Source organism: Cibotium barometz, chromosome 25, assembly GCF_041138505.1.
Source record: "Cibotium barometz isolate CiBa-2024 chromosome 25, ASM4113850v1, whole genome shotgun sequence".
NCBI lineage: Eukaryota > Viridiplantae > Streptophyta > Polypodiopsida > Cyatheales > Cibotiaceae > Cibotium > Cibotium barometz.
In genome coordinates, this window is record NC_141070.1 from 49,988,906 (window position 1) to 50,001,790 (window position 12,885).

Consider the following 12,885-nt stretch of genomic DNA (forward strand, 5'->3'; position numbering starts at 1 on the left):
AAATTACCCAAATCACAGGCACAAAATTTGAAATCACATGAAATGTTAAACCCCATGCAGTTTAACCAGCAGTTTATGAGGATTCCCTTTGTTCCTATCCACCAGCAGAGCACGAAACCCACTACATGTAGAAACTAAGTCCCCTCTAAGCTTCTTAAATGTGAAGTAACATGACAGCAGTGTTTGCAAAATCCATTTGAAGTGCTCACAAAAAGTGCAGGCCAATGTCCCCGAAAAAAAAGTGCATGCCAATGATGCTTTGTCATGTGTAGGCACCATGCGATATAGTAATGGAAGGATCTCAAAGGAAACGTAACCATACATGTGCATAAATGGTATGAGTGATCAAAATGTGAGTATCATTTAGTATACATATATGTGTGTATGTTCACATACATGGGTGATCCGAGTATGCATATTATATGGTACACATAAATGTGCATGTATGTGTATGTCCACACACATACGTGTATATACATTGTTCTGCCCTCTAAGAGATCTCTTCTAAATCTGGGGTTGACTGATATATATGTGGATCTGCAACATTTCACATGGAGAGAGAGAGAGAGAGAGAGAGCGCAAGGGTACCTTGTTCATTGCGGGCGGGGAAGATGATAACGCCAGTGTCGTCGCCAACGACGCATTCGGCCAATCGGAGGTGGCGCTGCTGGGGGAGGTCCGGGCGACTCCTCTGCAGCACCGTCTTCGCACTCACTACCTTAACGACTAGAGTGTGGCCAGAGGTGCCGGGCCGCAGCTCCTCCACCTTGATGGGAGAAGAAGAAGAAGTCTGCCTCTGCTTAGAGTTGGGTACCGCAGCCATCTGTCTCCTCTCTCTCTCTCCTCCCCACAACTTTCCCTCGTTAAAATCTAATTAGATAGACATGGATTTTTGTTTTTGTTTTTTGAGAGAGAATTGTAATTGTACTTTACTGTGGAGACAAAAGATATTAAATGATATTATATATATTTACATCACAGCTTGTGTAAAGGTTTCTATCAGAGGCTATGCTTACTGTTCTCCGCTCCAATAATAATAGGTGGTTGCATAATTGAAAGGAAAACCCAAATATTTAGAAGATAAAAAGGGAGCCCTAGAAGACCCCCCAACTAGAGACGCCCCTTGGGCTTGGAAGAGATTGAAATACCCCGTTTCAACTTGTTGATGTGGAGATTAATGCACATTAAGCTCCCACAAAGAAATCGAATTGGCAAATGGTTAAATATTAGCACCCTATTCCCACTTTGTAAAAAATCCATGTAAGAAGCCTTGCACCTCTTTTGGAAATGTTGGTCTATTTTATATGGTGGTCTTGCGACTAACTAGTGGAGATCGATCGTCTCGCTGGTGCTCGTCTAGCTTGTCTAAGATGTGCAGGTGCTTCAGAGTGCAAGGTGGCCAATCCAATTCTCTTAGAACATGTGGTGTCCATTGCTAGAATAGCAGTAGATTCTAAGAAAGTGGAGGTAATCAAAGCACTAATAGCACCCTCAAATCGTAGGGACTTGGTCGATTTTGGGTCAGATCTAGTGGCATAGTCGCTTTCTACAAATTTCAGCTGATGTGGCTTATCCAATGTACCTACAAACAAAGAAAAATGTGCATTATGATTGGTCAAAGGAGTGTCGAAAGGCTTTTCACTATTTGCAACTCATGTTGGCTCTTGCCCTAATTGTGTAGCTGCCAAATTGGTCCAAACCATTTCATGTGTTCATTGATGCATTAGATGTGGCAATCAAGAGTGTGCTTATACAAGAATCTGATGAGGGGTGGTTTGCCCAATTTATTATGCCAATCAGATATTGTACAATGCAGAGCTCCTCGTCATCGGGAGAGAAGCTCTTGGAATGATCTATTTAGTAAATAAATTCTGATATTACTTAGCCATTTTATATTTAATGTGGATAATCAAGAATTACTATTTTTTATTAATAATCCAAAGTTGGCAAGAAAATGGCCCATTGGATAATTTTATTGTAGGAACTGAATTTTTCATTCAGGATAAACCACATGAAAATCAGCATACACTCTCTAGATCTTTGGTCCTAAATTAACACAGGCAAACCACTAGATGGGGTTCCAGATACATATTTATTTGAAGTGTCCATACCCTTGGATTGGTATGATGAGATGTTGTTTTTCCTTACAGAATGAATTTTTTCGAAATGCATGAACTGGGACCACTGGAGGTGGGTAGCACCCTCGAGTATAACTTTTATGGTGGTTATTAACTAGCTATGCAAAATGTGTATTGATCATATTCTTCACAGATATGTGCAATATCATGAACAACGGGCTATGCTTATGGAAGCTCATATCAAGGGATCAATGGGTGGAGGACATTTTTTAGAGGAAATTATAGGCCAGAATGTATTTTAAGCCGGATTATAGTGGCCCACAATCTTAAAAGATACATGTGATGTTTATCAAAGATTGGGTTTGCCAAACTAGGCTACATTTTAGACTTTTGACAGAGATGCTAATGCTTACCCATAAGATAGTCAATCAATCCAACCACTCTAATCCAGAACATGCTATATTTAGGTTTTTGATAGAGATGTTAATGCTTACCGATAAGATAACATACATGTCTAAGAAGGCCAAGGGGATTTTTTTATTGGCAAACAAAGGGAAACCAATCTCATGGGCTACCCTTCTACATAATCACCTTATGGCGGAGTTGAAGAATCTAAACCCTATTGCTCCTCATATGCATTTGATGTACAAGGGTATTCATGTAAACCCTAGGATAGCACCTCCATAAATTTCTACATATGGACAACAGGAGAAATAATAGTATGTCACTGGGAGCGCCAAGGCTAAAGCAAAAAAAGCAGCAATAGAAAAGGTCGCATAACATAGAAAACAACTGTAATGCAAGCAATAGTAGAGCAAGCAAAGATGGTAGTAGCTGCAACAAGCAAAGAGATGAGAACAAATCAAGAAATATAAACATCTACTGTTATGGTTTATTTCCCATAAATCAAGAATTGTGTGTGTTTAGAGAGCAAGCCCTGATTTATATATAAAGGGTGAAGTAGATAAACAAACAACTTGAGAAAAGCCAAGCTGAAATGATTGAGTAACAAAAGTTGGATGAAGACAAAAAGTAAATATCTTAAAAAAAGAAATCTCAGTCAAGTGTAGAGCTCCCAATAGCAATGGAAAAGCTCAATGAGTATAAAGAGTAGATCCTCTTTATGTGGTCATAATGCATAAAGAGGAGGTGGAAAACTTAAAATCCTCAAAACATTTGTTCAAAGAGCTAGCATATATGCTAAAAAATTTGGTCCAGTTGTTGTTGGAAAGAGAAATAACCAAGTGTTGCTCAACATTTTGCTTTAAATTATTTCAAGCACAATTCCACAAATTTGAAAAATTGTACAAATGGTTCACTCATTTTAGTAGGGATGTTCAACCCCCTTAACTCAGTATCCATCTAATATGACAACATGAGGGTGCATCCAAATCTTGTCAAAATCCTCCAACTCCTAGCTGCTGCTACTCCGCTTTTTAAAGTGGTCTCACACTTGGACAAATGGTTGCATTTCCATTACCTAACCATATGGTATGAGCACTTAAGTCTAAAGCATCCTTAGAGATCCACAACTAGATCATTTACCTCTACATCATCGACAAAATTCCTTTTCCAATTATCGTCATGATCAATTTCATTCTTATGGAGTTTTTTATCCAAATGCTCATATCATTGATGTTATAATTAGACACCCACAAGATAAATCTAGATTAGGCCAATTCGTCTATGTTATTTCTTATCATGTTGGCAATTGGGCCCAACCATTGTCCACGGGGCGGACAACCCACTAGGTTGACGGAGGTGTTAGCTTAGGAAATAGCTTAATAGGTAACATTGGGAATACCAATAGTTAATCATATCTTTAGAATACCAATAGCTTAGGTAACATTGGGAATACCAATAGTTAATTGTATCTTTAGAATACCTTAGGAGTTAATACCAATTGTCATTTCTAATCCCAAGAGGACATTCTACATTATAACTATGTGACTCATATATATGGTTGTGCTAACAATGCAAGATGTAAGAGAGAATGTAAGAATGAAGCAAGTGTATAGTTACAATTCAGACAACAAGCTTTTTATTAATGGATATTAATGCATTTTCTATTACTTACTCCATTATTTTTGTAGTATCCAAAGATCTACTACACAGTGGGCCTTGGTTGATGTCAAAGGCTAGCCCATGGACTGCAAATGGGAGTGTTATCCACACTATGAAAAGGCATGGAAAAGGTTCTTGGTGAGCTTGAAGAACCTGCTGATATGGTGGGGATGATGGTTAGGTCCAGAACCTAATCATACATATTGTAAAAGTGGTTCATGGTGTGGATCATCCACTTTTTAGTGATTTGCTCTATCTCTCCCACCGAGGGGGGATGAATGAAAAGTTATGGAGAATCTTTCCCTTGGTATCCTTCTTGGCCTTCCCAAGACCAATGACACTTAATTAGGAAGTAGAGCCCGATAATCATTTGGTAATTGGGTGCTTTGCAGTATACCACCCAATGCTTCTTTTAGAAGGGGATATGCCACATAATTGGACATGTAGCTTCTTGCAGGTTCTGGGTAGTGTGTGAGCGTAAGTGTGGTACTAGAGAATCTCTTCTAGGTGTTACAGTTCTTCTTGACATATATTTCATGGTTGAGATGGATGAGGTACTTTTGGATACTGGGGAGGAGCTCTAGCTTGTCATATAGAAGGTCTCTCTCCAAGGGGTGCCCATAAAGGATGATATGGTACATGAGGTTATTTAGGGCTTTACAAAGGTGTAAACATCCAATGGATCCCTCCAACCTATAAGAAGGTTTGATGGACTGATTAAAGACCAATTGGGTTTCCTCTAGTTTTAAAAGATGTCTTCTTCCCTATTGTACCTTCTTGTGGTACTTATATATGTGGTCATTGAAGAAGAAGAGGTGGAGGGCATAATGGTCTTGGTCATGTAGTCAAAGTTGTGTGATGCCACTGAGCACCTCACCAAGTGTTGTAACTAGCAATGAGATGATGGTGAAGAGGTTATGAGAAAGGGCTTGTGGGGTGATTCCTCTCTAAGGGGGGATCTTGGTAGAGAGGATGGCATGGGAGGGGTACCCGGCAAGTCCAAGCTGAGATGATGCAAAAGGGTGCGAGTTGGCCTTGAGACTTATGGGGATGAGGGGTCATTGAAGGATAAGCTTGAGGTTTAGTGGGGGTGGTCATCCTATCAAAATGGTGGTGGTGTAGAGTAGAGGGCCCCCTGAAATGATAAATTGTGGGATCAAAAGCACTTGGGGGATCGTGTGGGGTTGGAGAGGGCAATTCAGTATATAATGGGTCCATCCACAGGCAGCAGGTCCACTTGTGCTACGTCGAGTTTGACCACATATGGATGCTTCCGTACCCAAGAATGGTGAGGAATTCTTTTCACCATTCTGGTTTGGTCTCAAAATATTTTATCTTTATCTTATGTCACATAGGCTATAATGCCTGGTGACCGACGGCAGACCGGATGGCCATGTCCGGGGTTCAGTGGGAGAGGACGCCCATACGGAGTCATGGGCGGCCAGGCTAGTGTGGACGGCAGGCCACACACTATATAGCCTGGGGGATGAGGGGCAATCCTCATTCTTCCTCTATGGCTAGGTGGTGAGCCAGAGGTCGTCCCCTCTTGTGGTAATGCCCGTAGCGGCGTTACGGATATGTAACACTGGTATCAGAGCGTGGTTCGAGGGGATCGTGAGAGTCCACGCGTGAACGGGGGACTGGAGCCCACTCGATGGTTTTCATCCACAATCTTCTCACCCTTATCTCGAATGGAGGGTGTGGAGGGAGGCAGCCATGGAAGAATGGAAGGGAAGAACTCTCTCTCTCTCTCTCTCTCTCTCTCTCTCTCTCTCTCTCTCTCTCTCTCTATCTCTCTCTCTCCCTGTCACACACAGCATATTGGAGGTAAGCTTCTCGTTTGTTTTCCTGCGTTGAAGCTTATCTGCGAAAAAATTTTCGTTTAATTATCATTGAAGCTTAAATCGTGAGCTTGTCTGGAACGAAAATTTTGGAAAAATTGTGTGTGGGGGGGGACGAAGAGCAGTCCCCAGCGAACATCGAAGAGCAGCCCCCAGCGAACATTAGCCCCACAATGACTGCTGAAACCCACTACTGTGCGTGGGGGGCGAAGAGGAGCCCACGGCGGCACCAGCCCCACTGTTTGCGATTGAAGCGTGTGTGTGGGGGGGCGGACACCAGCCCCACGGTTGCGTTGAAGAGTTTGAAGAGTCCCACGACGAGTGGGTGGGGGCGTAGAGCCCAGGCGTGCGGCTGGTGGCGAAGACCACGTCTAGTGGGTGGGGGCGTAGAGCCCAGGCAGCCAGCCGGTGGCGGCTAGCCAGCCAGGCGGCGGCGTCGGCCGGCCAGCCAGGGGCAGCGGCGGCCAGGCAGCCACAACGCCGGCCAGCCAGGGGCGGCGGTGGCCAGCCACCAGCCCAGCAAACGCCACAAAATATATATATATATATATATATATTAATTATTCATTTTTTTATTAAAAATGAAACGGGCGGCCAGCCTAGCAGCCAGCGGGCGGCGGATATATATATATATATATTAATTGTTTATTTTTTTATTAAAAGGTGTGTATTACTTGGGATAAAGAGGCTAGCAGTGCTGCTAGCAATACTCAATTGAATGGTTTATCTAGGAGTACTAATCTGAAGGATTAGTATACGCCTAGATAATAATAGCAGATTTAGGATTGATTTGTAGAAATCAAAGGTAAATCTGAAGGGGTATAGTCTTGAGATGTAATGCTCAATGCCCTTATAGAAGTTGATCGAAGAGAACTGTTATTAAACTTATTAGCATGGTTTTCTCTTCTTTTTATTGCCATGCGTCGACATCCCACTGCTCGAGAGTTTGTGGTGATCTTTCGAGGGGAGAAAGAGCCTTTTGTTATGTCACATCAATTGGTTTGGTGGTAATTTGATGGTATGGGACATCAAGTTCTCACGGAATCGATTATAGTCTTGGTGGAATGGGACGCCAAGGCTTGTGCATGTAACTTGACTCTTTGGCAGGTTTGTATGTACACTTGTCTGTAGTGATAAAGTGTGCAAGATAAAATTTGAACTTTAAAAATTACCAAATATAGCCATAAGTTGGGATAAAACCCAGTTAGAGAGTTCGGAGAAGCTCTAGGTAGCAAGACCATCATGGTGTACTAGTGCTAACAAAGTGATTTAGTTCCGGAGTGATCTAAATCTAGAGGTTAGCAGTAAGACTAGTTGGTTGGACAGTTTCATGCATGGGGGACGCCCTATAGCATTTTGCAAGCGTAGTCTTGCCTATGTTCAACATAAGTGTGCGATTGTGAGCACATTTTAGTTGCTACCATATGAATTTGGGAAATATATTACTTTCCTACATAAGCAATTGTAATATTGCAAGACAGGCTATTTTGCTTACAAAGTTCATGTGCGTGTAAACCCTATAAGTCGTATGACCCCTGGGGAATGAGTGGAGCATTTCTAGGATTTAATAAGGATTTACATGGCAATAGTGAGTAGTATCTCACTCCAGATGAGCCTGGTTGTTGTTAATATCGGATCCGACATATGTAGTGTACATAAACTCGGGCTGAGTTAGGATAGGAGGCTAAGCCGGAGAGCTTAGTGGTAAATCTTACTGTATCTGGTGAGTTTTGACTTAACCGGAGTGTTAAGAAGTAAACTCAAAGTCTGGGGCTGAACTGGAGTGTTCGGAGACAGACATATCTTTTGTTCAATCGGAGAATTTACCAACAGATGACACCATTCATGTTAATGTATGGATTCCAGCCGAGATCTCCGATGGCTGTAGGCCTAGAAAAGGAGAAGATTCAATCTGTCAAGGATTTCCATGAAGATATGAATGATATGCTCGGAGCCCCACGAGAGAGCATTCGTATCGCTCAGGATCACGCTAAAACTTATGCGGATAAAGGACGAAAAAAGGTGACCTTTGCAGAAGGTGACTTTGTATTCCTCAAGGTTCCTGCGCAGTCAGAAACCATAAAAACGAGAAAATGTGATAAACTTTCTCCAAGATATTGTGGTCCTTTTAAAATCCTTAAGAAGATTGGGGACGTAGCATATAAACTTGAGTTACCGGAGAGTTCTCAAGTCCATCCTGTCTTCCATGTCAGTAAACTGAAGAAATCAGTTCACGGGTTAGAGAACGCAGTTTCTCCAGATATTTTGGTGGACTTGATAGAGCCACCAAAGATACCACATGAACCTGAAAGGATTCTACAGTATCGTGACAGACAAACCCGACATAAAGTGTACCAGGAGGTACTTGTTAAATGGACAGATAGGAATGAGGAGGTGGCAACCTGGGAACGCCGTAGTGCAATTTCCAAAAGGTTTCCCCAGTTTGTTTTCGAGGACGAAAACTCTTCTTAAAGGGGGGGTAATGTCACGTAGGCTGTAATGCCTGTGACCGACGGCAGACCGGATGGCCATGTCCGGGGTTCAATGGGAGAGGACGCCCATGCGGAGTCATGGACGGCCAGGCTAGTGTGGATGGCAGGCCACACACTATATAGCCTGGGGGATGAGGGGCAATCCTCATTCTTCCTCTATGGCTGGGTGGTGAGCCAGAGGCCGTTCCCTCTTGTGGTAATGCCCGTAGCGGCGTTACGGATATGTAACATCTTAGCTTCATCTATGTCTATCTTTGAGTACCCACCTCTTGTCTCCATTGGGTGCTTCTTCGTCTACCTACGACGATAACAATATGCTATCATGTAGGTGACAAGATGGATCTCTAGCAAATCTTGTAGTTGTAGGTTTGCCGGCTTTGTGGACATTACCACATTCTTCCAGAGAGTACGCTACCCTACCATTGGCATTAATTCTTTCTATTTCGGCATGGATGCTGTGATTGGATAGGGGTCATAGGATAGGTGTTGGCGGATAGCCTGTAATAATAAAATCGGATTCTGTAACTTCTTGAGCAAATTTTCTTGAAAACCTAATCTAGTTCTATCTAATGGGTTTATAAAATGGACATCTATAATATGAGCAGATGGATGAATTTGTCTATAAGATTAAAATTGATAATTTAAATAATAATAAAAAGAATGAGAAGGGGCTTCCCAATTGTCGGTTTCTGGATGATGTTTATGTTGCTCCGCGGTCTCTGGTTGGTTACTCTGACCATATAGTAAGGTAACAGTACCTTTTTTGTGTGCTCGAGTTAAACCCTTAGATAATTGGCCTTTGTGTGGAGGTTCTTTGTATTGAGAGGGTGCTCCACACTTTGTCGTTGATCCGAGTTGCTTGATGATGATCCTCTAGAGGTTGGTGGTTCCAAGGTGCACATCTAGAGGTTGGTGGTTTCAAGGTGCACATCTCTGATGAAACGAGCCACAATATTAAAAAAACATGTTGGCGCTTGCGTGTGCGTGCACCCCCTGCGGCCCGTCTCACGCATCGCCCTACCCCACCCCCCATGGGACTAAATGACACATTATGAATCAAGAGGGATCTAAAGCTAAAAAGAGACGTCACGGTCTTGCCTAATCTGGACCGTCGGATTCCTGTCGGGCAAGTGAACCAGGGGTGAACTCAGGAGGGGTAAACCCAAGAGTGACCTAGGGGCGAACTCAAGAGGGGTAAACCCAAGGGTGAACTCAGGGTATACCATGGGGATTTTTGGAACTTAGCGAGGGGTTGAACTCAATGCAAAAGAGGATTCGAACTTGGAACCAACCGCTCAAGCTTTCAGCATCTAACCACGATGCTATACTTTCTAGCAAGTTGTGGAGTGTGTTTTTAAATTCAAATCTTAGTATTTTGTTCCCTGCTAGAAAATGTTTCCTTAGTTCACTTTCTTGCCGGAAAAGGTCTTCCTAGTTTACCTCCACTATACCCGCGAATTCGCCCCTAGTTACCCCGCCTTTATCGACAGTTCTCCCATAATTCACTTAAGAATTCACAATGTTGATCAAATCTCGATTGCAACCTCTTTCTAACCATAGATCTCTCCTGATTCATGATGTGTCAATGAGGCCCCGCACGCGCAACCCGCACCTCCACGCCTTTGCCAAACAGACGTGATGCTCTTCGTTGGCCTGCAGCGCGGTCCACGCCTTCGCCATGGACCTACTTCCCTCTGCCCCAGCCACGGTCGCTTAAGCGTGCCCCAGTCGTGGCCGCCCTGCAGCGCTTCGCTTGGTCGCCGTCGCCCAGAGGAGTGACATGCGCTTGATCGCTGTTGCCCAATGGAAAAACAAGCGCCTGTTCGCCATCGCCCAGAGTGGAGAGAAGGTATAGATCGTTGTCGCCGTCTGTTGGTGCACGATGGGGAGAGAGAGCAGGTGAGATCGCCATCTACTACTGCTACACAGCACTGGAGAGAGAGGAGGTGAGATCGCCATCTGTATAGTGGGGTGAGAGAGGGCGAGAGATCTGATCTCAGCGCGGAGTGGAGAGAGAGAGAGGAGAGGAAGCGTCATCGTGGATCTGTGTGGAGAGCCCTACTCTTGGTCGCCGGCTGCTGCACAGTGAGGAGAAAAAGGCAGTTATCACCGTGCCGCTGCCCATGAGGCCGGAGAATGGAGCGACCAGCTGTTGGGTGCCGCCCAGGAGGGAGAGTAGAGCGACCACCTGTTGGCGGTCGCTCCCCAGTGTAGGGAGAGTGGAGCCACCGACTGTTGGGTGTTGTTGCCCAGTGGAGTGAATGGAGCCCAAGACAGGCCTTCGCTGCCAGTGTAGGGGAGGAGAGAACGGCCATCGCTACCGTGCTGCTGCCCAGTGCAGAGGTAGTCTTCATCCGCCTATCCTCAACCCTTTCCCTCTTGCTAGCCTTCACAAGAGGGACAACCAAGGCATCCACTATGGATGCATTTGAGTCAAAGGAGAAACATGGCCTTCCTAAGACCATGGCTTGACAATCTCTCGTCCATAAGGGGAGTTTTCCCACACCCCATCTCTAATACAAGGCCACCTACCATACATAATAATTCTAGGATGTGGGAAATAAATTTTTTTTTTGGCATAATGGTGCATCCAACTGCAGTCTTGTAGCTAGATGCACCATTATGCCAAACTTATAGAGTACCAAAGGCAATTGTACTCTGATGTGAAGAACGAAGTGAATTTGTTGAAAAAGTTGGAGTGCCATAACGTTTTCGACATTACAAAGTAGGTACAGAATTCACCAAGTGCAAACAATGGCCAAATTATATTGCAAGATATGAAATTTACATATCAAGCTCTGATGAGATAAGCCAAAATTGCATAAAGTAGTTGCATAAAATTGCATACAAGCTATACTCGATGACCAAAATTGCATAAAGTAGTTGCATACAAGCTATACAAGCTCAAACAGAGATGTGAGCAGACCAAAATTGCATAAAGTAGTTGCATACAAGCTATACAAGCTCAAACAAAGATGTGAGCTGACCAAAATTGCATAAAGTAGTTGTAACAAGCTATACAAGCTCAAACAAAGATGTGAGCTGACCAAAATATGTATGTACAAGAGGAAAGACATGGGCAAGGCCACTCTATGCGGAGCCCTCACTCAGGGTTAGGCATTGGTCCCTACGAAAACCATATAAGATGCTTTTTTTTGGTATACAAAACAACGATCTAATATGACATAGCAAAGCGAGTATATAAATCATAAGGTTAAGACGACTTGCCGCACTTACCATATCTGCAATGTGCCCCCAATTGAGGTTGGCGCCTTCTCGCTCAAGCTTCTCCTCCCAAAAGAAAGCACGTGTTATGGCGGGGCGAGCAATGTCCTCCCGTTTGTGCTGGCCGACCAACCACTTAATTCTAAAAGTACCAAAAGTACCAAAACAACAGTCCTCCTGTTTGTCGGCCGACTAATCACTTAATTCTAAAAGTACCAAAACAACAAGATAAGTATTGATACTTACAAAGTAGACATAACATCAAATGAAACATACAAGATAAGCATTGATACTTACAAAGTAGACATAGAATGCGTCCCAACCGCCGCTTCCAAGGTGAGAGCTTCCTATGCTCTTCATTCGGGCTTTCGCTTGCTTGTAGCGTTGGGGATTTCTTGCATGCTTTTGCTTCTCCTCATTTCAATCCTCGGTGCTCATGTACCAAGGCTTCTCATCCTCTGCCTTCACTCTCCTAGTCACATCTTCCCCCACCGCCGATGTTTCATGACGTCCACCATGTGGTCCTTTATCCACCTTATGGGGACGACATCACTACCGAACGACTGGCTTGTACTCATCCTTGATTTGATTAATGACTCTATCTTTTTTATCTTTATCCAACTTTGTCCATAAAGTCATAAAGTCATTTGCAAAGACAATGTGGCAAAGCTCGCAGATGCGGCTCTTCATCTCTTGCCCGATATTATCCAAAACCATATTGCCATTGACAATTGTGTAATATCTTTCCCGATTGGCGGGTGTGGGCTGTGTGTCGAAACGTCGTGACGATGATCGCGAGCGTGGAGCGCTTTTAGTGCTAGATGGGGAAGGACACTCACGTGGGGGCATAGACCCATCCGTGCCCCCACTTGGATAACAACTGTCTCCACCTCCACTACTCAAGCGTTGTCCTCTATTGCGAGTGGACGAGTGACCTGAGGAAGGGGTTCTAGCGGGCGGCTCTTTGTGGGGTTTCTATAGGTGAACTAGGGTTAGCGGTGGGGTGGTGGTGCCCGATGGGGCAGCCAAAGTGCCCAGCCCTCTCCCCATATATTGTTGTGCCATCGCTCTTTGCTCGGGTGTGGCTTGTGTTAAAAAACCCATAAACTGGTTAGGTGACATGGCATATGGAGAGAAGGATGGAGAGTAAGCCGATGTCTCATCTAGAGTGCGAGACATGTTTCT

The 12,885-nt window shown here is 44.0% G+C and overlaps 1 protein-coding gene across 1 annotated transcript in view; it reads right to left on the reverse strand.

Annotated features, from left to right (window-relative positions):
• Window positions 1–880, reverse strand: part of LOC147624685 (uncharacterized protein At4g28440-like) — a 43,638-nt gene extending 42,758 nt beyond the window's left edge. The window contains exon 1 of the mRNA XM_086819709.1: window positions 589–880. Within this exon, the coding sequence (XP_086675835.1) occupies window positions 589–823 (235 nt within the window). The 5' untranslated portion in view covers window positions 824–880. The remainder of the gene's footprint in view (window positions 1–588) is intronic.
• Between the last annotated feature and the right edge of the window lie 12,005 nt (window positions 881–12,885).